We start from the raw sequence: 26850 nt of genomic DNA, 5'->3' as shown, positions 1-26850 counted from the left end.
TATTTTTTTGGAATGTCCTTTAAGTGACGAAAATAATAAATGAAAGGAAAAAGCGAGAAGTTTTCGCGTTTATCGGAGACTCGACGAAAATTCGAAGACGTGGTGCCATGTTATATTTCAACCCCTTGCTCTTCTTTCTTTCTCTCTCTCTCTCTCTTTCTCTTTACTATCTGTGGCTCTTTTTCTCTTTCTCCATTTACTATAAATAAATACTTTGTACTTTGCTTTAAAAAAACACATAATAAGGGGAAAGAAATATTCGACGTTATTCGTCAACTTTCAAGTATTTGTTCAAATATGATCAAATGGCTCGTATCATCACGTGACTCTTGAAATAGAAGAGAAAAATGATGATGGGAGGTAGTAAAAAAAACGTCCGTCATATATAAATAATAATATAATATAATATATATATTCTCATCAGGAAGAGAGAAAAATTTGTTTCGTTGCGTTGCATTCAACGAGTAACAAAAAAAAAGTAAATGTCATATTGTCGTCGACAAGAAAACAAAAACAAAAAAAAGAAAAAGAACAAAAAAAATATGTTTATGTGCTCGGACGAATTTTCTATATAAATGGCCCTTTCTAAATCATACTTTATTATATTACCTTTCTCCGTCCTCGAAATACAATTAATTAAAATACGAGACACTCAAAATACGTTGTTGTACATAAAATGAGAGAGACTCGTTACGTTAGTAATAGTTATATGCTATAACCGGAAGTATTATTATGTTATTATTATTATTATTATTATTATTATTACTATTATTATTTTATTAATATTATTATTATTATTATTATTATTATTATTATTATTATTATTATTTTATTAATATTATTATTATTATTATTATTAATGTTAAATATCGTGATGATTATTAATTGACGTCTCGACAGCCCGCCATACACGTTGTCCTTTTCCTCTCTTTTTATTTTAAATACTATACACAATTTCTCTCTCTCTCTCTCTCTCTCTCTCTCTCTCGTGTAGGTTTATCTATCTCTTTCTATCTTCTTCTTTTTCATTTTTACTTCCAATTCCTCCCTCTCTCTCTCTCTCTCTCTTTTTCTCTCTCTCTCATATGTACTGGCACGAAGAAAAAAAGTTGAACTATGTTTCAGAAAAATTAAGAATGCAAAGAAAAATTTAGTTTATAATTGAACACCGACCTACCACCCTCATTCCCGTCTCCTCTCCTCTCCTTTCCTTTTTTTTTTTCTCTCGGCAACTCTAGATAATTCTTTCGATTTTTCCGGCATTAAAACGTACATACGTTTAACAGAATTTTTCTCGTTAAATAATGTTTTATATAAAACATTTATAATATTCTCTTACGGACACTGTTCTCTTTTTTTTTCTTATTATACTTTTACTCTTCCTTTTCTTTTTTCTATTCTTCTTTTCTTTTTTTTAATTGCGCAGTTTAAGAGTAAGAATAATATTGTTATTAATAATAATTATTATTATTACTATTATTAACTATTATTAATGATAATAATTGTCATTATTATTTTTTTCTTAATATTATTATTATTTTATATTATATTATGATATGATATTATATTATATTATATTAATATTATAAATATATTATGTTATATTATTATTATTATTACTATTATTACTATTATTATTATTATTATTATTATTATTATCATATATATTGATAAAATCCTTATTGGACCGTGCAATATGTACAAATTTTGACTAAATTACAATTTTATATGAATATATTTACGAACTAAATAAAAGAATATAAAAAAAGAATGGCGTGCGCGGTACCGGGGAGATAAAAAGCACCGCGTTTGAGACGCATATGTTATGTTGAGCGAAATTGAGAGAGAGAGAGAGAGAGAGAGAGTGTGTGTGAGAGAAAGAAAGAGAGAGAGAGAGAGAGAGAGAGAAAGCCCTCTGTCTGTTGTATATTATTTTTATTTCCACCTTTTTTACATAAAAACAAGCAAGATCGGCATTGACCGTGCTATGTATGGATGATATGTTCCAATACTAGAGTAAATCTTTCAACAAATACACGACTGCCTGTTTCATTTCTTTTCTCTTAATATATCGATACAATTACATATATATGATTATTACATATAAATATGTGTATATATGTAATATTGTACAATGTGTATGTATTATATATGTATACAAAAAGTATCCCTAAAAAAATTAACTCTTACTTCATATGCATGTTTCATAAATTATTATGTTAATGGAAATCACGTTAAACGAAACGCAAAGATAAACCGAGAATACCCGTTGCAATTGCCAATATTTTACTTATGCATTATTATTCGTCAAAATGTCGGAGATTTATCGGAAATATCTAATAAGACAGAATAAAATTTTCATTTTATAATTTATCAAGGAAGGACATACGTTAAAAATGATCTATTTCAATTTAAATAGATTTAAATAAGATAAAATATTACTGCAATAATAATTCGTCGCGATTAGTTTTGTATTATTTACATACACACGCACACACACAAAACAAAAAAACAAAAAGAACGGGTTTAATATTTTTTCTAGGATGGCCTTGATAGGTTTCTGAAAATATTTCAAAATATCCTGTAATGTATGTGTATGTGTATGGAATGATAACTTAAATATTTCCTTCATATGCAAACGTATTGAAAAATTTTACAAAACAAAAAGTTACACTATTACAAGAACGGTGGAGAGGGGTTGGAGGGGGGAGTGGTGATTCGGAAGAAAAATGAAAGAATTATTTCTCACGATAATTTTTTCTTTTTTTTACGAGATTCGAAATTATCGGTATTTTTTTCAATGGAACCTTATATTTTTATTTGCAATATTCCTGTAGATATACACCCTGTATATATCTCTCTACACATACACATACATATTTATATATACATATAGGATATTATAATTCGTATTCTTCTCCATCTTGGAGTGGGCGAAAAGAAAAAAATCAGAGATCTCATCTCGTGATCGTCGTAGAAAAGATTTTTCCCGAATCGTCTTACATTCGTAACTGCACGACTACATATTTATATTGAAATCTATTATAATGATCTCTTCCTACGTTCAAATGTCGTGATCGAATGTAAAAAGTAAAGTAGGGAAAAAAGAAAAACATCAAGAAGTAGGTCACAAGAAAAAAGAAATAATACTTGGATATCCTAAGTAAGTATTATACTTTAACAACACACCATTTATTGCAACGTTTTGCTGTTATCGAGCCGTTATTATTGTTACTTCTGTTGCTGTTCATTCGCGCATAACTGCAAACCGACAGATTCAGGCGATTTAACAATTAATATCGTTATTATAATTATAATTATTATTATTAAGAATGAGGGGAATATAATCCTCGTTAATGATTTCCCTATAAGTCGCCTCTTACGACAAGCAGAGATTACTGCGGTCTTATTCTTTTCCCCAGATCCGCAAGGGATTTATTATTATTATTATTATTATTATTATTATTATTATTATTATTATTATTAATTTTTATTATTCTTAATTTATTAAATAATTTATTTATATGTAAATGCTATATTCCATGAATCTATCTAAAATGGATTTCCATTACAAATATTTAACACATGTAAAATGAATAATTATTCTAATTCCCATTCTTCTGGGAAATGTTCGCAATTCGAAATTCTTGATAACTCTCTTATCGTGAAATTTTCTAGTTGTATCTATGCATTTTATGTTTTTTTTTTTCCCCATATGTATTCGCTCACGCGAGAAACGTTTATCGTCACTTTAGATTCTTTTGCAGATATACATACATACATACATACATACATACAGATATTCATACATAAACACATTCGTGCATACTCACGTACATTGAATATATACATACACTGTACTTCTTCTCCCCTATGGAGGAGGAGCTGTCCAAATAACCGTAGCCGTTTGATATTTATTGATCGTTATTAAAGCTCGATATCTCGTTGATGATGATATACCACTTGAACGATACTTGAACAACTCCGTTAGGTCTCTTAGACTCATATATGTGTGTCATTCATGATGTATTATAATACATCCAATAAGAATAATGAATTTTTTATTAATTATTATTACTAATGAAATATTTCTTCTTTCCCCCTCTCCCTCACCCGCCCCCTGTCCACCACCCCTTTGATATGACTATTATCTTCGTCTACGTTATTGTATTTTTTTGACGATAAAATTGTGTGAAGTTCGATATGAATCTTAAATAGCGGCCGACAAAATGGCTACCGACAAAATGGCGACCGACAAAATGGCTACCACGAAACATGGGTATATATTGGATTTACTACAATGATATCATGTAGAACCTCGTTCATCTGTATCTTCATGATCTATTCATCTATATTATAATAGATCCATTTGAATGGATTATATTTTAAAAACAAAAGAAAGAATACTCTAACATTCTTTTAATTGTTAATAATTTGTAATCAACTTATTTACCAGACGCTACATTTACGGATTGGATTCATCCGTGAGCCTGGTCGACAATTGTAGGCCTTTGCAAAATCCTCGCTATTCGAAAGCGGACCCAACACTCTAACGGGGCCCGGCGAATGCACGCTACTACGTATTTTGGTTAAAGCATCTTCCCGTCTCATCGAGCCACACCAGATTTGAGCATAATTTAGGAAAAATAGTTGGTCGTGGGTTAAATTCACACCAGGTAACAATGGTTCCTGTCCGTGTATCGAGACCCACTTTTTGTAAGCCTAAAATAAATGAAAAAAAAAACGAAGGTAAAGGATGACACAGATAATCCCAAAGATATCTACGGTACTATGTCTCAACCTTTGCTTGCCATGCTACTGAATAAATTTGTTTTTAATATGATATCGTAACTTAAATGTTTATAATATAACATTCGTAAAAAATTGATAAATTGGAATCAATCGATTGAGAAACGTTGATCAATGGATTTGTTATACTTACACGAAATGATTGTTTTAGCCCACCATTATCAGCAATATTTTCACCTTGCGTCATTCGACCGTTTATATAAAGATCTACTTCCTCTAATTTATATCCGGAATACTGATTAACGATACACTGCGTTCTCTCTCGAAATGCTTTGATAGTTGCATTATTCCACCATTGCATCATGTTACCATCTTTGTCAAATTGTCGTCCTTTATCATCGAAACCGTGAGTGATCTCATGACCTATCACCACACCGATTCCCCCGTAATTCAATGATTTAGGAAAGTGCTGAGAATAAAACAGGGGTTGCAGAATTCCTGCTGGAAATACTAAAAACCGACAATTTGATAATTACTTTATTAAGTTTCCTAATCCTTTCATTATTGTCTTTCGACTTACCGATGTCATTTTTATTGGGATTATAAAAGGCATTTAAGACGGCTGGTTCCGTAGACCATTTGTCCTTGTCGACTGGTTGACGCAATTCCTGGAGATTGTGATAAGCTTCGTACTTGTGCACTGCCAAAACATTTTCCAAAAAACGATCTTCCGTTATGTTCAACTGAAATACGTTTCGTGGAACAATTTATCAACGAATCTAACGAATCGAAGAAAAATCTTTAATCGGTATTTTACCACTTATGATAATTACCGTCACGTATTGCATGGAAAGTTTGACGGGATCCTTAAGAAACTCAGGATAACCGATCCTCTCGTTCATTGAGTCAGCTTTACCTTTAGCAACGGTTCTGGTTTCATCATCCATCCATTGATTCTCAGCGAGCAATTCATTGAAAGCTTCGCGTATCGTTCGTATCATTTCCAAAGCCGTTTCCTACCAACGATTAAACGATTATTCGCCATTCACCATTTACCGTAAAAATCTTATTTAATCATCTACTATCTGACATTGAAACGGTTAATACGTTAACAACCTTGCTTTCGTGATTGAAGTTATCACGTATGAAAAGTGCGCCCACAGCCATGCCAAGATTCCTATTGGTCCATTCGACGCATTCTGACCACCTGTTTCTTTCACTTAATATACCTGACAGTATCTTGCGAAACTCGGTTCTCTTTTGCTGATACTCGTCTATCATATGCGGCATGATCGACATCACGAATCGCCATATTATATAATTGTGCAAAGTCCTGTCGAAGACAAAATTACAAAAATAAAAAATAGAAACAATTAGGGAATACTCAAAAAAAATGTGATTGACCGTGCAGATTTTTGATCAGAAAATGATTGAAGATAAATGTTACGAAATTAAACAAAAAAAAAAAGATGAGAAATTGTCGAAAAATCGAATTTAAAACAGGCCTATTTTACGTTAGAATTTCCATCAAAAAATGACGAATGATTGAAGTACGAAATTTCAAAAAGCGATATCAAATTTAAATAGATTAAAAACAAAAAGAAGAACCATAACAGTATAAAATCAAATTTAAATAGAAACAAATTAAACGTCTATCTAACTATCGATCAAAAAGTAATGGGAAAATAAAGTAATAGAATAAATCGATGGTGATGATACGTGCGTAGGGGAAAAAGAAAAAACATTCGATTACCTGCGATCAGTTTTCTGAACGATGCGACCCATTTGAAGAAAGTAGGGCATCGCGTATGCGACTACAGGCTCGTCCTCGGTAATTGGAGTACTTACGAATTCTTGGAGATAAACTTTCCATTGAAGTTGCGGCACCTCTTCTTGAAGTTCCCGCAATGTTAACTTTCTATAGATCAGAGAGGTGTCGTGCCTGTCAGCCTCGGGCAACGAGGCCTGTAAGTTTAAAGATACAAGTGGAAAAAAAAATAAAATGTATAAAAATAAAACGTAGAAAAAAAATATACTTATATGAAAAAAAACAAACAAAACCGTATTGGTCGTTGGTCAGTATATCGAGTATATCGAGTTTGACTTGATTTTAAACACAACAACTTCCAAAAACGGGCAAGAGAGAGAGAGAGAGGAAAAAAATATAAATATACGAAGGGTACATACACACACGTACATTGGCAAGTTTTTTTTCAAGGGCGATCACGCGATTGAACTCGTATGCAGCCGTATCGGGATTTGCACCTAGCAACACTGCGACATTTGTCATGTAACGATGATAAGCTTTCAATTCTGCTTCGCTGTTCTTCTTTAAATAATAATCCCTACTAGGTAACGCAAACTGCATCTGGTCCAACTAACGGAGAAAACCATAAGAACAATTAATAATTATTAACGTTGTGATCGATTAGTTTTCCAACAGAGCGTGTCATCAAAGTTTATAACAATTAACTTTATATTGGGAATTCTTTCATTTATTTTATTTCTTTTTTCTTTTATGTTTTTTTTTCATAAACGTATACGATTTTAATCTTTAAACTGCCATTAATTGGATCAATATTTGCAAACATTTGTGATTAATATATTGAATTAAACGATCAATATTTATAATATTTATTATACATTTAAATTAGAATGTCGACAAATTTTTTTATTTATAATACCGATCGTCAAAATATTTATACCTACTAAAAATGATTTATTTAATAACGATCATAAATATTGAAAAAATTGTTCAACCGAATGGTAATGTAAAAAAGTCGATGTTTTTGTTTTATAGATTTAATAAATTATATTGGACGATTAAAAAATGAATCCTGATATTGATCGACGGAATATTTTTTATCGTCACTGTTTTTTTTTTTCTTGTAATAAAATAAAAAATAGAATGACATGCATTCGTCGACCAAGGGGCCTTACTTTGCCGGCGCACCTGCAGGATGTTGGTCGAGGAATTCTTGTCGTCCGGGCCAACCCATTGCTCCATTAGGATACCTTCATTGTATTCACCACGAAGACGACCTAATAGAACCTCGATTGAATAAGGTGGTGGCTTCCAAGAGTTTCCAACCACTGCAGGCCAACCACCAAGTGCTGCCAATACTTTTTTTAGAGGCTTGTCACCGATATCTCGAATGCGTGCTGTCCAATGATTAATATTAAAATAATCAATATATAGACAATCACAAAATTCTTACACTAAAATTTTCATTTTGCTTTTTTTTTTTTATTGCTACGAAAGACTCGCTTTCGTATTATTTTCTTGTGAATAATAATAAAAAGAAACGATAATTATGGAAATGCATCGTTTCGTTATACTTCTATTTATTTAATCAATATTTTTAAATATATGTTAATTAGTATTTTTCCTTAAAAATAAAAATGATCAGTATATATATATAAATATTTATAATTAATTAAATTTAACGATATTTATTATAATGACATGATTGTATTGGGGATAGATAGCTATACTGATCACTTATAGAAAATACTGAAAACGAAATGATTTAAATTTTTGATACCGATAAATCGTAGCCTTGTTTATATTGAATATTATTAATTCGTCAGATAAAAAGTCTAAGGGTTTTTGCATAAAATATGAAGAAGATATCATTGGGCTATCGTTAATTACATTTCTGTAATTTCTTTTTTATACCCACGGATGTCCATGCACGATTTGTAGAACATTTTGGCCTTGAGGGTTGCATTATTGTCGTTCTCGTTCGGTGATTCCTCAAGAACACGTTTCAGAATAACTTGCAATTGATCAGCGAGTACTTCAAATGTGCTAATAGAACTTCTGTCTTCTGGTATTACATGCAAACGATTCCAAGTACCGCATGCGTATAGAAAAAAGTTATCGCATGGTGATACAGTTCTGTCCATGGCTGATAGCAAACTTGCAGCTATATGAAAACAAATCGTTTTATTTTCATTTGTAATTTATAAATAAAAAAATAAACAATTTATCATAACTTTTTTTTTCATATAATATACAAAGATCATATATTCCAATGATAAATATTAAAATTAATTATTAAACTATTAAAACATTATTACAAATCGTATTATCGTAATATTACAACAACAACAAAATAATTAAGATGTTCTTTATTATTTTTCTCTTTTTTTTTTTATTATTATTTATTTAATTACTTTGTAAATAAGATCTTTCCACGAAACTAGTAAAATTGTTGGATAACGGTATTATCTAGGAGCGAGATTAATATCCTGACACGACTTAAATGAGCGATGTCGGTGAAATGAGGCTGTCGTGGACGCTGCCGTAGATTAATTACAGTTCTCATTAATATCTATCCCCGCCCCCGTCTTCTCCCCTCCTATAATTCCAATGTCGTTAAAAGAAAACTAGATATTTAACGTTAAAATGAACTATTACAAAATAAATTTCAAATAAATCGTATAACATAACGCAAATATACGATAAAAGTATAATAACACGAAAATTGTATTAATATTTGTTAATATACGTATTATTTATTATTTATTAGTATATATTGTAATAAAGAAGAAAAATATATATGCCCGTATAAAAAACTTGGAATATATTTATAAATAAAATATATATTATATTAATAAAATATCTTCTTCTCTTCTAAATATAATAATACTAAAATATAATATTATATAAATTAATAAAATATTTATTTGTAAGCTACATGCAATATGCAATATAATATAGTATATGCAACCAATGGTAATTAATTAATAAAAACGACAACAAAATTCATATTTACGAGAAGGAAATGAATTAATCAATAGTGACCGATATATCGAAACGTAATAATGAAGAAAACATCGTGAAGGGACGAATTTAACGAACGAGAATTAATCGATACCACGTAACACCGTAATTCGATTTCGTAACCTGTTCGCAGTACCTGATATAAACGTGTTTGCTTCCGATCACCGCTAGACAATCAATCACGCTTGATGAACGCTTATCCGCAGCCCTAATTTACCACCGATTTTCAGCACGATCATCCTATGCTCGATTAAAGAGGACGTTGTGTTAATTGATTTATTAAAATTTTTCACAAACTGCAGCATAATTGACGTAAAATTTAATTAACAACGTAAACAACGTACTTTCTCATATTTCGGTTTTATTATTTTTCGAAAATCATTATAATAATCGATATAACTTCTATATCAAGTTTTTAATGTTTAATAATTAAGTAATTAGGATTCTTTTTATTTATTAAATCTCTACGTCCTTTTTTTTTTTTTTTAAAGTTTACACATAAGCCTTTACACAAGCGTATGTATATTTATATACTTAGGATTGGAAATATTTAATATATTAACATTAATAATAATCAGATAAAAACGAACATTATGTGTAATATATAAAAACTTACCGGTTCTCACGCATTCTTCGGACATGCACACGTTTGGACCTTAAATGAGAAATCAAATAATTTGAAAAAATAATTTATTAACAATTCTATGAGAAAAGAACAAATATTACTAACTAACATAAATGTTTGTTCGTAATTTATATTACATTTATTTATTTATTGTTTCTTTTCAGACGTTGAAAAAGATCGTGTCACCGTGCGATTAACAATAGATTTTTATTTTCCTTGAACTTGTTTACGACTTGTCTACGAATCTAATCTACCATTATTTTTCCTCTATTTTCCTTTTCTTCTTTTTCTTTTTTTTTTCTTTAAAGAAAAGAGGGTTGTGTTCTAGTGTTCGTAATACGTGCAAGAGAACGCGTTATCCCAATGGAAGAAAATAACGATCGTTGAAAAATAAGTCGAAAAAGATAGGATCTCCGAGCTTTTCTTGTACAATTTACGAAACGAAAAATTTCCAATGATAAAAAAAAAAACAAAAGGAAAAAAACGTTAAGATAACCATACACCAGACTTTGGAAAACCTTCCTATTTATTTTCTTATCATGTATTCTGTTACATTTATTTATTTTGATCTTACAATTCAATTATCACGATAAAGGTTATTTGAAATCGTAATTATTATATTTGAAAAATTCTAATGATTTTTATTCAAATATCATGTAAGTGTATTTAATCGTGTTATTTTATATGTACATCTATATAGATACAATAAATAAATAAATATTATTTTAAATATAAATTTAATTAAGAATATTTTAATTATGAATATTATTAAAATATTCCTCATTAAAATTTAACATTCTTATCAAAAATAATATAGAATTTTATATGTCTGAAAAAGATAATAATACATGTTAAAAATTGTAATAATATCATTGTACGTTTTTCTTATAATGAGCCCAGAACATAACGGTGCTGACGTACGCTTGGAAATATTATTTAATGTTACATTTTCTGTCTTTTTCTTTTTTCTTTTCTCTTTTTTCTTCTCAAAGAAAATGAGTTCATTCATCATCCCTTTTGTCTTCTTCTTTCTCTACGTATAAATGAATTCCCTCTCTTGTGTTTGTAAAGAAAAAGCGTACGTGGTTTTTTTTTCGAGTCACCGAAAATAAATTCTATTCTCGAGAGAATATTCTTCCGTGTTCTCTCAACTGTTCCGGCGAACGCAGCAAGCAGGGGAATGAATTATTAATTTGATAACATTGTTACACAATTGCAAATTACCGAGTATTTTTTTTATTTTTTTCGGTATATTTTTTCATCTTATTTAAATTCTTCATTAGCGTGTCAGCTAGAAAAGAGAGACAATTTTTTACTCGTGAATATAATTAAAAAAAAAAGAAAAAAAAAAATATTGTTCACCCAACAATTCTCGCAGTCGGTAGGACTCGAACCTACGCTCCCAGAGGGAATCTGATTTCTAGTCAGACGCCTTAACCACTCGGCCACGACTGCTGTGGCTTCCATTCTGCTAGTTTTCGACATGGTGACACCACATATTTCTTGATTTTTGTTTGTTTCTTAATTTTATTTTTCTTCTATCAATATACTAACAATTTTCGCATGCCGAAATAATTTCTAAAGTTTTACGAATTTTCGTTTTAAATTTTAACACCAAAGTATTTGTGATTGATGCTTAACTTTATTTGAATAAAAACCTTTGTAATAATCAAGTTTGTCGAATGAACGATTCGCAGAAAGATGTTAATATATTTATTATACAAATAAAATTAGAAACTGTAAAAAATACGTAATTAGATATGTGAAAAAAATAATTCTCATATTAAACAATATATTTCGAATATCTCTGAAGTAATACGAACGTTCTCTAGATAATTTTAAAATTAAATTACATCCTTTCGATACTTTTCAAACAAATTTTTTCGATCAAATTGTAAGGCAATAAATCTATCTATCCGGTCAAACTGCAAGGCTTACTACCAGCATAAAATATTTAACAATAAGAGAAAAATAATTGATATTTAAAATCGCTCAGTAAACTTTTAAACCAGCCTGTACTTGTAGAAATAAAAGTTTAATTTTAAACGAAGTTGAAGTTTCACCTGATCTAACAAAAATTGTACAAAAATTATCGATCGAACGATCGATCAAAATTTCGAATTACGAAATGATACGCAGAAGAAAAAATAAAAAAGTGAAAGAAATTATGTCGCTCGGATAACTCTATGGTTTATATTTTTTTCAATTTAATTTCGTACGAAGTTCATTCATCTTTTTTAGTTTCTCTCTCTCTCTCTCTCTCTCTTTCTTTTTCTTTTTCTTGTTTTCCTCAATACGAACGCTAAAGATTTATGTCATTATCGACATAATCTTAAATGAAATCGAATCGAGTCAAGGTTATCGTGTCTTTCCACTCGAAAAGGCTATTCCAAAAGTGGATTTATAATCCTTTCACCAGTAGAAAACGACGATGTTACGATCAAATTAGAAAATATCCAATGAACAATACAACAATCTGTCTTATTTGACGGAAAATATTCCATAAGCGTAATCAACATTCGCTATTTTACTCTATTTGAAAGAAAAAATTGATGGAAGTGCAATAACATTTTGTAGAAAATGATTTTTCATCCATTTTAATGGAAAACAAATATCCATATAGTTTTAAAATGTAATATATAAAAAACTTTTATATAAATATTTAATTGAAGAAATATATTAACAAATATATTTTCTAATAAATAAGTAAGACTCGAAAATATTTCAGAACAATTTACAAAAGTATTCTTAACAAAATATGAAAAATATAATTATATCAACAATAATATTACATTAATTCGTTCTAAAATATTTTTATAGCCTGTGATAATATTTATTAAAAAAAAAAATATTAAAAAAGACATATTAAAATATATAAAAAATTATATCGCTTGAATGAATAAATATATATGTACATATATACATTTCTATATGTGTTAGAAGTACAAAATAAAATTTGATTGCTCTTGAACTATCACGTAAATAAAAGATGCATTGAATAGGAAAAGGCAAAAATACATCTCGTCTGAATTTCGAGCACGAACTCATGAACTAACACCTACCCCAATAGAGGAACTTTTTCGTAACGATCGTGACACGTGGCGAGCATAGTTTCAACCCCTCTGTTAAAGCACCGTATACTTTATGTTACGATAGCGCATCGGTATCTCGACTTTCCTCCTTATCTCAAGGTCATTAACGAGGTCAACGACGAAATCACCATTCGAGAGAAATAAATTTTCGACTTAAGACCTATTTTACGATATTTGGTAATATTTATAGAATACGTGCAATACACGTAATGCGTGTAATACAACAAAATTTATCCTTTCTCTCCTTTTATGAAAAATAATTTTTCTTTTTTAATCTTAATAATTGCTATTTAAAAAAAAAAACTTCCACAATTTTCTTTATCCTTCTAATTCCTTCCTATTTATTTAAAAATTTAGAATATAGGATCTGTGTAATATAACAAATGTATTCTATCTTGTTTTATATATATATAAATAATTCAAGAAAAAATTTACAAACATTTTCTTTTAAAATTAATTTAATGAAGTATCTTTTTAGAAAAATATTTATCTAAGTATTCTTTTATAACGGACTGTACAACGTAGGTAAATATTATAACAGGTTACAACATTGATCGGTTATTCGAAAGATAATTAGAATTAGAAATAAAACAAAAGAGATAACTCACGTGGCTCTTGGACGCATTCCCGCGTTGTATTTAATACCAAGATAAGAAGAATTAAAATAGAAATGACGAGCAATATTACAGCAAAAATGCCTAACATTTGCTGCCTTGCAGATGCACCTCTTCGTCTTCTCGTTACAGAAGTGGCACGTGTTATTCCAGGGACTTGACTTCTCGTATTTGTTGGATGAAGAATGCTGGTAACTGTTGTGCTTCCTGTTGGTCCATAGGTCACCTTTCGTAATTAACAGAAAAATGAAATAAAAAGTGAAACGTTTTTGTACCGTTTATAGGAGTGGTACTATGACTATTAGAACCGTTCGCAATTGGTTTAAGAAATTGAAAGCTGGCAACTTTGATTTGAAAGATGAAAATCAACGAAGATATCCTGACACCCCTCCACCTACCACCGAAAATCAAGAAACGTCGTACACAATCATGAGCAAACTCCGCTTTTTCAAGATAGGTGACCCTCGCGAACCTACTCCGACTAGAGAACCTACATGCAAAGGAAAAAGAACAAGTCCTAGCTATCATAGTAAATATTCACGCTGCTTCCATTTACCGAATGACTCTTTAGAATGCATAATCCTTGTCACCCATAGTATCACTACAACGTCACAATACGAATAAGAAAAATCTTTGGAAAAGATTATAATATTTGAAAAAGAATATATAAATATACTTAAATATTCTTCTCTGATAATATCAGTTAGGAAATAAAAAAAAAAGATAAGCATGCACGAGGGTGTTTCGGGAAAAAAAAAATAAAAAGTTATGGATGTGAAAAAATTATAAAGGAAAAGTTTTTTTTCCCTCTCGAAGTATATATAATAGAATATATTATATTCTTTCTATTTCGCGTTATACTACTTTTTCGAATTTTTTTTTCTTTATCTTTTTTCTTCTGTAATACATTTTTCTATAAATTTATAATCGATTTATGGCAGCTAGTTTTATATAAATATTCTATTTATATAAAATAATAGTATCACGATAAAGTAATTGTAATTGAAATGAATTTAAACAATAGTAACTTAATATAATTACAGTAAATTAAATAATAGCAATTTATAGAAAGTTTCTCTATTGATATCGTTTCTTTTCCCAAAAAAAAAAGAATCTCCTGCATCGATTTTTCACGTATCAAATATAATATGTATGTATATATATTTAAAAATACGAAAATAACTTGCCATGTAAATAAAGTTGAACCTTTTATTTTTAAGCTCTTCTTTTTCTTTTTGATCATCGATACGATATATAGGTACAATATATGTAAATATGTGCATGCGTTTACGTATATGCGTGTGTGTATGTGTGTGAGAAAGAAAGTGTACTTATCCTTGCAAATTGAATTTTTTTTTCTTTTCTATCCTTTTCTTTTTCTTCTAGAATTTTTCTATTATTTATATATGTGTATCTATCACATGTGCACGTTATTAAATGACACTCTTCTTTTTACGATCTTTCCTACGTCTTCCTTATCAACGATGCAGGTGTCTCGGTAATTGGTCAAAATTACTTCGCGTTAATTATACTAGTCTCTATGTATTGTATACTCGATCGATGATATTATCTACCTGCTACTAAATATTCTCCAGCGCGAAGGTTAAAACGTTAAAAAGAAGTAAGAGAATCGTTTAATTATTTTCTCGTGAGGAAAAAAAAAAAAAAGAAAAAGAAAAACCCAGCAACGAAAAGAATAATGACAATTCGACGACGAAGTATCGTTAAAATTATTCAAACAATGAGAAGTGTTGCTATGAAAACAAAAAAAAAAAAACAAAAAAAAAAAAAAAACAAAAAAAGAAATAGAAAAAACACAAGAAAATTAACAATACAATTAGAAAATAATTTTTATTATGATTTCTAAAGCCCTCTATATCGTCGTTTCGGACTTCACGCAAAATTTTTCTACGGAAACAATTAATATTGTCTGATATAACAATCATGAGATATTTTTTTATAAATATTTAAATAATCATACCTGAAGTGGACTTCCAGTTAGAGAAACGTCCTGTCCCGAAGGAGACGTGAGTTCATATTGTTCTGGAATGACGTTTGCCCTGATGTATCCGTTATTACTTTCCGACTTCATCCTATTATCCGTTAACTGATTCACCCCTTACGTTCAAATAATAATAATAATAATAATAATAATAATTAAAAGTACTACACAAAAATTATATCAAATATGTTATTTCCTTTTCTATTACACGAGGAAACATATATTTCGATCTTATAATTAACCGATATATTCGACCTTATTAATTATTTCTTATTACAATTCGATCCTTTAATTATAAACAAAAAAAAAAGAATGAAAAAGAATCATTCGAAGTTCGTTAATTGTCGTTATTATTAAAAAAAAAAGAGTATCCCACAGACCGGTCTCGAAACTCAACGATATTGTCTTCTTCCTTTCTTCCTTTTATTTTTCTTCTTCCTCCTCCTCCTCCTCCACCTCCTCCTCACCCTCTTCTGTTTATACTTGGTCTCTTTCTATCCCACGCACGAAGGAGTTGAACAAAATTTTATAAAATTAATCGATTGATATAAATGACGATAATGAACGAGAAAAAAAATAAAACAATAAGATAAGGAAAAAAACATATATAAAATTATTTAAAATAAATGGAGAGAAGCAAGGGGGAAACGGATAATCAAATTAAAAGATAGAGATGAAACGCGAAAGAATTAGAGTGAGAGAAAGTGAGTGGGTGAGAGAGAGAGAGAGAGAGAGAGAAATACACACACACGAGATAATATTTATTGTTAGTATGTTAGAACACGAGAAGCAACCCACTCACCGAGACGAATCAACGCGCTCTGCGCTTAGCAGCTGGCCTGCTACCTCTCGCTACCCCCTTTTCGTATCCTCTTATTTCCCTCTCCACTACGAAATAGCATCCACCCTCTCTCTCTCAATCTCTTTTTCTCCCTCTCTCGTTCTTCCTCACTTACCAATATTCTTCTCTTTTTATCTCTCTCCCTCTCTCATTTATTCACATATCTATCAATCTATTTATTTACCCTATCTATCTATTTATCGATCATCTATCTATACATTTATTTATCTATCTTCACATCTAATTTATACCTTCTTCAAATACGTCAACCTATTTCCCCTATTTCGTTTATAATCTCTCTCTCTCTCTCTCACACACACACAGACACACTCTAAATATCTTCTATCTTTTTCTAATAATACGTTATATGTATATCTCTATTTTTGTTTCTAGCTTCTTTCTCTTACATTTAGCTGTTTTTTGGGGTTTTTTTTGAAAGAATATTGTCCATCCTTGTTTTATTTATATCATCCCATATAATTTTTCTTACTCTTTATCTTTCTCCCTTTCTATCTATCTATATAGTAAAGAATGTCTCTTCGTTAATCTATCTTTCTTTTTGTTTACACCGTTAGGTAGTAAAAGGTAATCTGTAGAAAAGGGTAGGAGTACCGTTTATACGGTTCGACGGTCAATTGGGAAGGTTCGTACATCGACATCAGTCTCTCTCTCTCTCTCTCTACATTTTCCCGCTTTAATATCATTATCTCCATCTCACTCCTTCTTCTTCTTCTTCTTCTTCCTCCTCCTCTTCTTCTTTAAATTCCATTAAATTTTTCTTATTTTTTTTGTTATCTTTTGTTGTCTCTATTTTTCTATGTTAAATTACGGTTAGAAATATCCTACGGGACTAGTTCGACACAACTTCGATCCAGGAAATTAACATGGCAAAAGGAGGACGTGTTCGCGCATATAAGCGAAAGAGAGAGAGAGAGAGAGAGAAAGCGAGAAAAAGAGAGGGAGAGGGAGAAAATTACTCAGTGTAGAAGGGCGGTAAGCGCGCGCAACCCCTTGTTTACATTATGGCGTGAGGGGATGCAACAAGCGGCTACTCGATATAACGAGCCATCGCTCAGAACACCCTAACTGCAAGCCTACATATCACTATTTCCTCCTTCTCTGTCTCTCTCTCTCTTTCTCTCACTTGCTTATCTTTTAAAATATATTCTTTAATAATACTACCACTTCTCTATATGTTATTGTATTTAAACAATTAATTAATTATTATATTATTATATATTAATTATAAAATTAAACAATTGAAATAATATATAGAATATTGTTCTTAACAAAAAAAAAAATATGTTTAATTATACGCGAGTGAATTTGGAAAAGTTTTTTCTAATTCAACGCGAGAACAATTTTGGGTTTTTTTTTTTCGGTAAAATTATCATAATTTTTAATTAAATATAAATATAAAAGTTTGTTTGTATTGAGAATCAAGATTTTTTAATACATTCTTGTATAGTCATCATTGGTATATATATATATATATATATCAAATAAAATTGTATAAAGTATAATTATTATATGTATATATTACAATTATCGTGTAAAGTTTAATAATGATTTGCTTTAATGTGAATATCGTATATACATTAATGTTAAAATAAATTAGTTAAATTGAAAGAAATAAAATCATTTATTAATTCAAATTATAGGTAATATAATATTAATAGACAATATTATGACTTTAACATAATAGTAGATTCTGCCTGAGCAGTACAGCTGCCAAAATGCAAAGGGTTAATTATATTTTTTGATGTTTCATATTTTACATTCTTCTTTTCGTTTTCTTGGTAAGGAAAATAAAATTAGGTAATTAATAATGAAGATGTACACAATTCAAATTACAAAAATGAGATATAACTTTATCGGGAAACATAAATACGTTAAATGTAATACATACATAAAACATAAAGATAAATATTAAGCGCATGTATCTACAATACGAAATAAAAAGTTAACAAGAAGAAGAACGTAACATAAAAATAAAAGTTATATTGGATGCTATATATCTCCTTTTGATGCGTCAAATTACTTTAACATTTTATAAAAATTTTTTACTGTTATTTAACACCTAAAAACTTCCTATTATACTTCATTTTTAACTTCCTATTACGTGATTATAAAAAAAAATCTTTCATTTAATTCTTGAACAAATTTAAATAATACAATTTTTCTCATATCTCGTATAATATAATATATACGAAAAATTCGATAATAAAAATTAATAATTAAATTTTTTCTATTTAAATTACTATGTTGACGAAATAAATAACTATGATAGCAAATTAGAAATCTTGTTGAGACTTTGAGAGACAAGGTTGGAAATTATATTGGAAAATCGATCAGTAACAGTTTAATACTTGTCTCACTCCTTTCTCTCCCTCTCTTTCTCCTCATATCAACCACAAACTATACATACAAACTATACACTCCCTCTCACCCTATCTTTCTCTCTTTCTCTTCCTCATACGTATACACAAACACACTCACCACTTTCGCCTTTCAACTCATGCCCGTATACATTTGAATTTCTTTCTTTTTTTGTTACTCATCTCCATTTTCTCTAATCATAGATATTATCTAATCGCATTTATGCACAATATTAGAAACGTTATTATTCTAATTGTAAGAGAGTCTGCTGTGCATCGCATATGTGATATACAATACATTCATAGATGTATAGGCATATACTAACACCTCTATATGTAATTCTTGAAACAATATAAATACTTCGTCATTACCAATAACAATGCATGTAATTGCGGTTGAATAAAAATACAAACTAAAACTACGTTGTACGTATACTAACACACTCCTATTATAAGTACATATATTATTTAATGATATGATATTTACACCTGACATACTTGCATACATTTTTAATTGTTTATTGAAAACAATTTTAATTGCAAATTTTGTTTTAAATATATTCCCATCAAATGTGTGTTTTTTTTTGTTAAAAGTTTAAAAGTTATTACAAATTCGATGAGAAATAGAAGAAACAAATTATTCTACAATGTCGTATTAGTTCGTGATTTATTAGCTATTCGACTAATGGCATAAACAGGATAATGTTTGATAAAAAAATGCTAAAAACAAAATTCTGTTGTGGCGGCCTGCTGTCGATAAGCAGATTTCTACCTTATCCTATGCAACGATTAGCGCTGCCATCCTCACCGCTGATTCTTTGGCCAAGCTACTTTAGCGCTAGCACTCTATCACGGCTAACAATGTTTCTATGGGAACGTTAATGTTTCCATAGTTACAAAGACTTTCTTCTTACGTTATTATAAATAAAGAAATGAATTAAGAAGTTACACGTGTTCGATCAACAACGCATTTTTGTTATCCGTTCTTGTTTTGTAATAGTTTATGAATAAATAAATGTTACATAAAAATAGTAGTGGCGATCAGTGTTTGAACCAATAGAATTCAAGTTCCTGGTTCCTTCCGCCATACTGTGTTGATTGAAACGCTATCTGAGAGCAAATTTCAAAAGTTTCATTATGTTGCAGCGAATATACACTGATAGAGTAGTATATTACAAATATAGATGTACCTTCGAACTGTATACTACCTCCAAAGAATACAGAAGTACATAGAAGCTCACAAGCTCTACTTTTTTTCTAATCAGATTCATCTTAGTTACAAACCTGACCACCAGTGGGCGATAGTAGGTACTTAACGCGATGACGGTACAATACTATCAAAGAATGAAGTATTCTTTGATAGTATATGATAGTATATGACATATACTTTGATAGTATATATAGTATAGTTATATTGTATAATATAGAATTTTATATAATTATATTTAATTTTTAATGTATAAACATGTGTGTGCCTTCAGAAATACATTTATATATATTTTAAAATGAAGCAATTTAAGACACTCAAATAAAAAAGAATCCAGAAGGTTTGATGATAAATCCAACGATGATCACCTGTAACAAGGAGAAAACTATATTAATCATACAATCAAGTGATACAATAGCCTGACATATTAATCGTCCAATTCGCAGATGCACTTTTTAATTAAATCCTTTATTTACTTTTTATCAAATCTCTAATTACCGTTGCAATAAAATTAAATTTAAACGCGTGATTTTACAGTTATATAAAATATAGAAATAGGAAAAGTAAAAATACTAAGTTACTAAAAAACTAACTGCATTATATAGAAAAGAAAAATTGCAAATTTAATAAAATACGATCAAAGTGAAAAATTATAAAGAAGAAACAAGAAAAGAGGAATTACTGTAATATTTACCGAACGTTAATTAAGCTTAAAAATTTCATAATACGAAAATTTTAATATGTTATGTATGGAGTAGAGATATGGGGGTTGGGAGATATAAAGATGTTCGAAAGGATACAGAGCAGATATTGTAAAATGGCATTAGGAGTGAACAGGACAACGCCAAATTATATATGGAGAAGAGAGCTGGGAATCCCAACTATGGAATTCATGATAAGGGAAAGAGCGCTGCGTTATATCAAGGAGGTGCTGGAAATGGAGGATTCAAGGTGGCCAAAAATATGTGTGATGGAGGAAATAAGAGCCATAACGAACGGGAATTCCTCAAAATGGGGGGAGAATTTGGTCAGTGTGTTGAGGGAAATGGGTATCGGGGACTTGATAGAGATGATAAGGGAAAGAAGAGATGGTGGGAGAATAGGAGAGAAGATAAAAACGGGACTTGAAGAATTGAAAAGGAGAAGCCTGAGGGAAGAAGAGGAAAAAATTAGGGAGTCTGAATACAATAGTTTGTACAAGCATTTAATGGAAGGCGAGGAAATGCCATGGAAGTATTGGGTAGAAGAAGGAATAGGGGGAGGGGTAAAGGAAGTTTGGGCAAGGGTAAGATGTGGCAACTTAGGAAAGGCAGGAAAAAAAAGAGAAAAGGACTGGAAATGTAGGTTATGCAGAGAGCATGTAGAGACGTTGGAGCATCTGATAATCTGTGATAGAGGAAGGGAATTGGTTTCCGAGAAGGGAAGGAAGGAAGTAGAGGAGTGGATGGTTGGAGTAGAGGAAGGTGCTATAAGAGGGGAATTAATAAACATGTTAGGCGGTAAGATTCAGGTTGGGATGTGTGCATTTTTCAGGGAAGTAGAGGAGCTGTGTAAAAGGAGGAGGGTGGAGGAGGATGGGAGGGAAGGCGAAGACGAACTCGAGTGAGATCTGGGTAGTTATAATTTTTAGATAGTATAATTTTAAGATTGGTGATAATTAGTGGTATACGAGGGGTGTGTTAAGAGCAAGCCAAAAATGTGAGATAATTATATGTGATATAATGATAAGACATTGTAAAAAACTTTGTAAGTTGTGCAATAAAAACCTGATTATTTATATCATACATAAACATTAAAAACAAAAATTAATTCGATATAAATAAATATTTATCAGAAAAATATTTAACTCTTTTAATCAAAGCAAAGAATAGAATTGAAGAATAATTATTTGTTATAGAAATAAAAACAACGACAAAAAGGTTATATTAAATAAGCAATGCATACAGGTGCGCTTAATTATTAATATATTTTTCTATAAACTAATACAGCTTTTTACATATCAGAAATCAAGGTTACACATTCAATGAATCCTGAGAAGTTTAGGAATTGTTATAACATTGTTTAACATATCCAATATTTAGTAAATGTTTTGTTTTTCCTCGCAAAAAAATGTATATATGCAAATGACATTTTATTTGTTCAGGAAATGAGAGAGATACTTCTGAAGATAATATATTTTATTCGTTCAAAGAATAATAATATTGAAAGTAACATATTTTTTATTTGTTCGAAAAACATATACTTTTGAAAATAAAATATTTTATTAGTTCGAAGAAATATATATCTTCGAAAAATATATATTTTATTTGCTCAAAAAGTTTTAAGTTTTTGAAAAATAAATATGTTATTACGTATAGAAATTGTTTAAAGAAATATTATTACATAAAGTTTTAATATTTATTTTAACAACAAAGATTCTCCTATTTATTTGATATATTATTTCTAGAAGTAATGTTTTCTTGCCATCTGAATTATTTAATTTTTGCTTTACATTTCTACAGGAAGACTTCATTGAGTGTTCTCATTCGGAAAGCATTTTGAAAATTGGTACCTACATTATAAATAAAACTATTATAAAATATTCAAACTATATAAAAAGAAAATATTTTTACTATCGTTTATCCGAACATCGTCAATTGTAATATAAAAATAAAATATAAGATAAATAAACAACAGTAAGTATAAGATAAAAGAGATGTTCAGGTAAAACTAATAAAAAAAATATTTGCCACGAATTTCCTTTGAATTTTAAAATATTGCAAAGAATAAAGACTAACAAGTTGTTACAGTAGCGTCGTGTCATTTCTATAACCATCAGTCTCTAAATACTCACAATATATATATACAACTAAAACATATTTATGATATACAATCTGTTATTTTTTCATGTATATATTGCAACAAATAGAATATTTATATTAATTTAATTATGTAATTTTTGTCAAATTTAGTAAAAAAGATAATCTATAATTTCAATAAAAAAATAATAAAAAATATCAAATAAAATACATTGTCCTAATCACATATAAAAATATCGAGATTACTATAATTTGATTTCAGCCCGTCTTCTCAGATGTTAAATCTACATCTTCAAAAACCAATTTCATATCTACTTAATCCGATTCCTCTGTCATATATGCTATTTCTGACTGCACCATCATACTTACTTCCTCCGACTGCTCTATCATACTTACTTCTTCCGCCTGCTCTAAATTACTCCCTTCTTCCGCCTGCTCTAAATTACTCCCTTCTTCCGCCTGCTCTAAATTACTCAATTCTTCCGCCTGCTCTAAAACACTCCCTTCTGCCGCCTGCTCTAAAACACTCCCTTCTGCTGCCTGCTCTAAAACACTCCCTTCTTCCGCCTGCTCTAAATTACTCCCTTCTTCCGCCTGCTCTAAATTACTCCCTTCTGCCGCCTGCTCTAAATTACTCCCTTCTTCCGCCTGCTCTAAATTACTCCCTTCTACCGCCTGCACTAAATTACTCCCTTCTTCCGCCTGCTCTAAAACACTCCCTTCTTCCGCCTGCTCTAAATTACTCCCTTCTTCCGCCTGCTCTAAATGACTTCCTTCTTCCGGTCGCTGTATTATATTTACTACTTCCGGCTGAGCTGCTGAATATTGGACAACCATTCTTGTGATGCAGTAGAGTCTTGACTGGCAGTAGGGTCTTGTCTTCTAAATCTATACTTTTTGAAAAAATATAACTTATATAAACGATTATAGTAATAATAAAAATCGCCATTAAAGTACTGTATGTGATAATATAACGTTGTACAATTCTGTCACACAATTGCCAATTCGTGATTTTATATAATTCAGTTTCCATATTGGGGCATTTATTTGACGTAGATCAGGATAAGAATCATGTTTTAATTTGACGAAATTATAGAAATCTTCATTGACGCAATCACATTTAATTGGATTCCCACTGATAGTGAAATTCTGCAAGAAAGCAGTATTCAAATAGCCCACAAAATCAGAACGGACTATTGATATATTATTATTTTGCAAATATAATGTCTAAAAAAAAAAGGAAAAAAAAAATATTTTTCAAATATCTTCATTAAGTGAATTTAAAATCATTATATAATAAGAAACATCGTACCTGGAGATTATCTGGTAATTCGTCAACTTTTATTAGAGAAATACTATTATTAGTTAACATTAAATCTGTAACTTTTAAAGGTTTGATCGATGGTAATCTCGTTAAAAAATTCCCATTGAGATTCAATATTATAGAATTATTTCCCACATTATTAACTTTTCTCATATCTATCGAAAATTGATACATTTTTCTATAAGAACAGTCAATAATGCGTACTTCACCTTCAGGTTTTACAAGACAATAACAACCAATTTGACATTTTGGTTCAATGTTAAAATATTCGTCCTCGGGACATGCATACAAGTCAGAAGACAGTCGATTAACTTTCAACTCGAATGCTCCATTGGGTTGAATACAAGTAACATTTCCCAAAAAAAATTTAATGCGATAAAAAAAAAATTGCTTCTTAGGATTACGCAAAAGTAATAAATAGTACAAGTTACAATCGCATATCAATGGATTATGTTCGACGAAAAAGATAATGTCAGGTTTAATTTCCCCAAGAGATCTTAATACCTCGGTGAAGTTAAATAAAATAGTTTTTATTTTATTATACCTCACATCGATGTGCAATTCTCCAAACGATACACTGAAATTACTCGCCTGTAGAAATAGAAAAAAGGTACAAGAAATAAAATTAAATGCAAAACATTATTTAAATCAAAATACACATCCATCTTATCGTCTTAATTGATTGACTTAATAATACTTATTATTACGTATTGATAATGAAAAAGTGATATTTACCGGTAAGGTTGTTATGTAGTTGTGACTTAGATTTAATAACCTTAAGTGATATTTCGGTACAAACCAGTCGGGAAAAAAATGTTGTATACTATTGTTCGATAAATATAATTCCCTGAGAAATTGTTTATTATGAAATGGAGACGATTTTGTAGTTTTAGTGTTAAATTTTAGCTGATTATGAGAGAACCTAGCAATAATTAAATGATTAATGTAAAATAGTGACATTTCATCCATATATTTTAATTGATTTCTTTCCATATCTAATTCAATCAAATATGTCAATCCTTTAAAGAGATCCCTAAAACATATTTTATTTTAAAAAAGAAAAATAATAAAGCTTATGATATTTCATTTGCGTGATAACGTACTTTGTTACAGAAACCATTTTATTCCCGGACAAATCGAGTTTCTTCAAATTTGACATATCCTCAAAGATTCCGTCAGGAAGAGTTTCAATTAAATTGTTATTTATTTCGAGACTGTTTACAAATATCAGAGACTTAAAGATATTTTGTGGTAATGTTTTAAGATAATTAGAATTCAAGTTAATATATTTTAACAATATTGAATTCCGAAAAAGATTTTCTGGTAAAAATTTAAATCCATTTGTGTGCAAATAAACATGCTTAAGTATTTTAAAATTTGACAAAAATCCATCAGGCAAAGTGGTCATTTCTGTGTTACTATCGTGCAACAATAGTTGTTGCAATTCTTTATTCTGTTCAAACAGTTCCGAATGCATAGAAGAAAAATTATTATAAGAAATATCCAGTGTTTCTAATTTTGTTAATCGATAAAATATAGTCCGTGGTAGATTAGTTAAGTAATTCATGTTTAGAAACAAAGATTTTAACGATTTTAATTCGTCAAATATATTATCATCGATTTCTATCAATTTATTTCCTTTAAGATTAAGTATTTCTAAATTTTTTAATTTATAAAACGTTCCATTATTAATCATTTCTATTTTATTATCAATTAACTCGAGTTGTTTTAGATTTGGAATTTCATCGAAGATACCAACGGGTAGATCAATAGTATTATGTGATAGTTCAAGCCACTCTAAATTAGGAAATTTCAAAAACCAATCCTTTGAAATATTACATAATTTGTTATCAAATAAAACTAATTTTATAACATTTGAAAATCCTTGTAAAGATTTTTTTTCTAGTGTGTCTTCAAAATTTGGAATAGATTTCAAAATTAGGGCTTTTGTTTTTTCCACTCCAATTTGTTTGATCACATCGATTAAACTAATTTCATCTGATATTCCGCAATATTGAAACTCCACCGAATCGATTATCTTTCCGGGTAGATTGTTAGTGAAATTTAAGTCTTTCCATCCTTCCCAATTTACACACGAAATCTATCAATTTATTATTTTATTTTTATTATTAGAAGAAAATAAGAAGTTTATTCACGTGAAACAATGTAATTAAATTGAATTAAATAATAATAGCTCTCGTGCATATATACCTTTAAATAATCGGGTGGTTTAATTGTGATATCGAAACTCCTATTATAATTAACGTGGCAAATAATTTTTTCTATACCGTAAAGAAATGACAAACATTCACAACGTTGATTTTTTAAGCAGAAAGGGTTTATGCTGTAGATCGTTGTGAAGGTAAGGAAAAATATCACTAAGAATATAATACTCATGGCTTATTAACTGTTAACTGTAAGAGACAAAAAC

The 26850-nt window shown here is 29.5% G+C and overlaps 1 protein-coding gene and 1 non-coding gene across 6 annotated transcripts; both read right to left on the bottom strand.

The window, feature by feature from the left end:
- Positions 1 to 3170: 3170 nt before the first annotated feature.
- Positions 3171 to 16735, bottom strand: LOC122519231 (neprilysin-1). 5 transcript variants are annotated; one of them, XM_043638566.1, is made up of 14 exons: positions 16674 to 16735; positions 16252 to 16365; positions 15851 to 15987; positions 13864 to 14095; positions 10155 to 10193; positions 8433 to 8678; positions 7703 to 7911; positions 6947 to 7126; positions 6503 to 6714; positions 5866 to 6082; positions 5583 to 5765; positions 5330 to 5492; positions 4943 to 5259; positions 3171 to 4722 (listed from the first exon to the last, which is right to left on the bottom strand). In XM_043638566.1, the coding sequence occupies exons 3-14, from the start codon at positions 15959 to 15961 to the stop codon at positions 4450 to 4452; spliced, it is 2382 nt and encodes a 793-aa protein (XP_043494501.1). In that variant the 5' UTR covers positions 15962 to 15987; positions 16252 to 16365; positions 16674 to 16735; the 3' UTR covers positions 3171 to 4449. The 5 variants fall into 5 exon arrangements, with proteins under 5 accessions (XP_043494501.1, XP_043494502.1, XP_043494503.1 ...); XM_043638567.1 differs by having other exon boundaries at positions 16619 to 16696; XM_043638568.1 differs by lacking the exon at positions 16252 to 16365 and having other exon boundaries at positions 16674 to 16723.
- On the bottom strand, positions 11537 to 11618 carry Trnas-aga. Its single transcript has one exon. It is a non-coding gene; the product is annotated as a tRNA-Ser (tRNA).
- Positions 16736 to 26850: the final 10115 nt, after the last annotated feature.

This window comes from Polistes fuscatus, unplaced genomic scaffold (assembly GCF_010416935.1).
Source record: "Polistes fuscatus isolate 324 unplaced genomic scaffold, CU_Pfus_HIC Scaffold3, whole genome shotgun sequence".
Classification (NCBI taxonomy): Eukaryota; Metazoa; Arthropoda; class Insecta; order Hymenoptera; family Vespidae; genus Polistes; species Polistes fuscatus.
Note: the sequence above shows the minus strand (reverse complement) of the source record. Positions and strands in the feature narration are given on the sequence as shown.

What these genes read in the sequence shown, in the direction of transcription:
- LOC122519231 (XM_043638566.1), bottom strand. Translation starts at nt 15,961, where the DNA reads ATGAAGTCGGAAAGTAATAACGGATACATCAGGGCAAACGTCATTCCA. An exon ending in TTTCCATGCAATACGTGACG is followed by an intron (nt 5,493 to 5,582) that starts GTAATTATCATA and finishes AACGTATTTCAG; the next exon opens with TTGAACATAACGGAAGATCG. An exon ending in TCCCAATAAAAATGACATCG is followed by an intron (nt 5,260 to 5,329) that starts GTAAGTCGAAAG and finishes GTCGGTTTTTAG; the next exon opens with TATTTCCAGCAGGAATTCTG.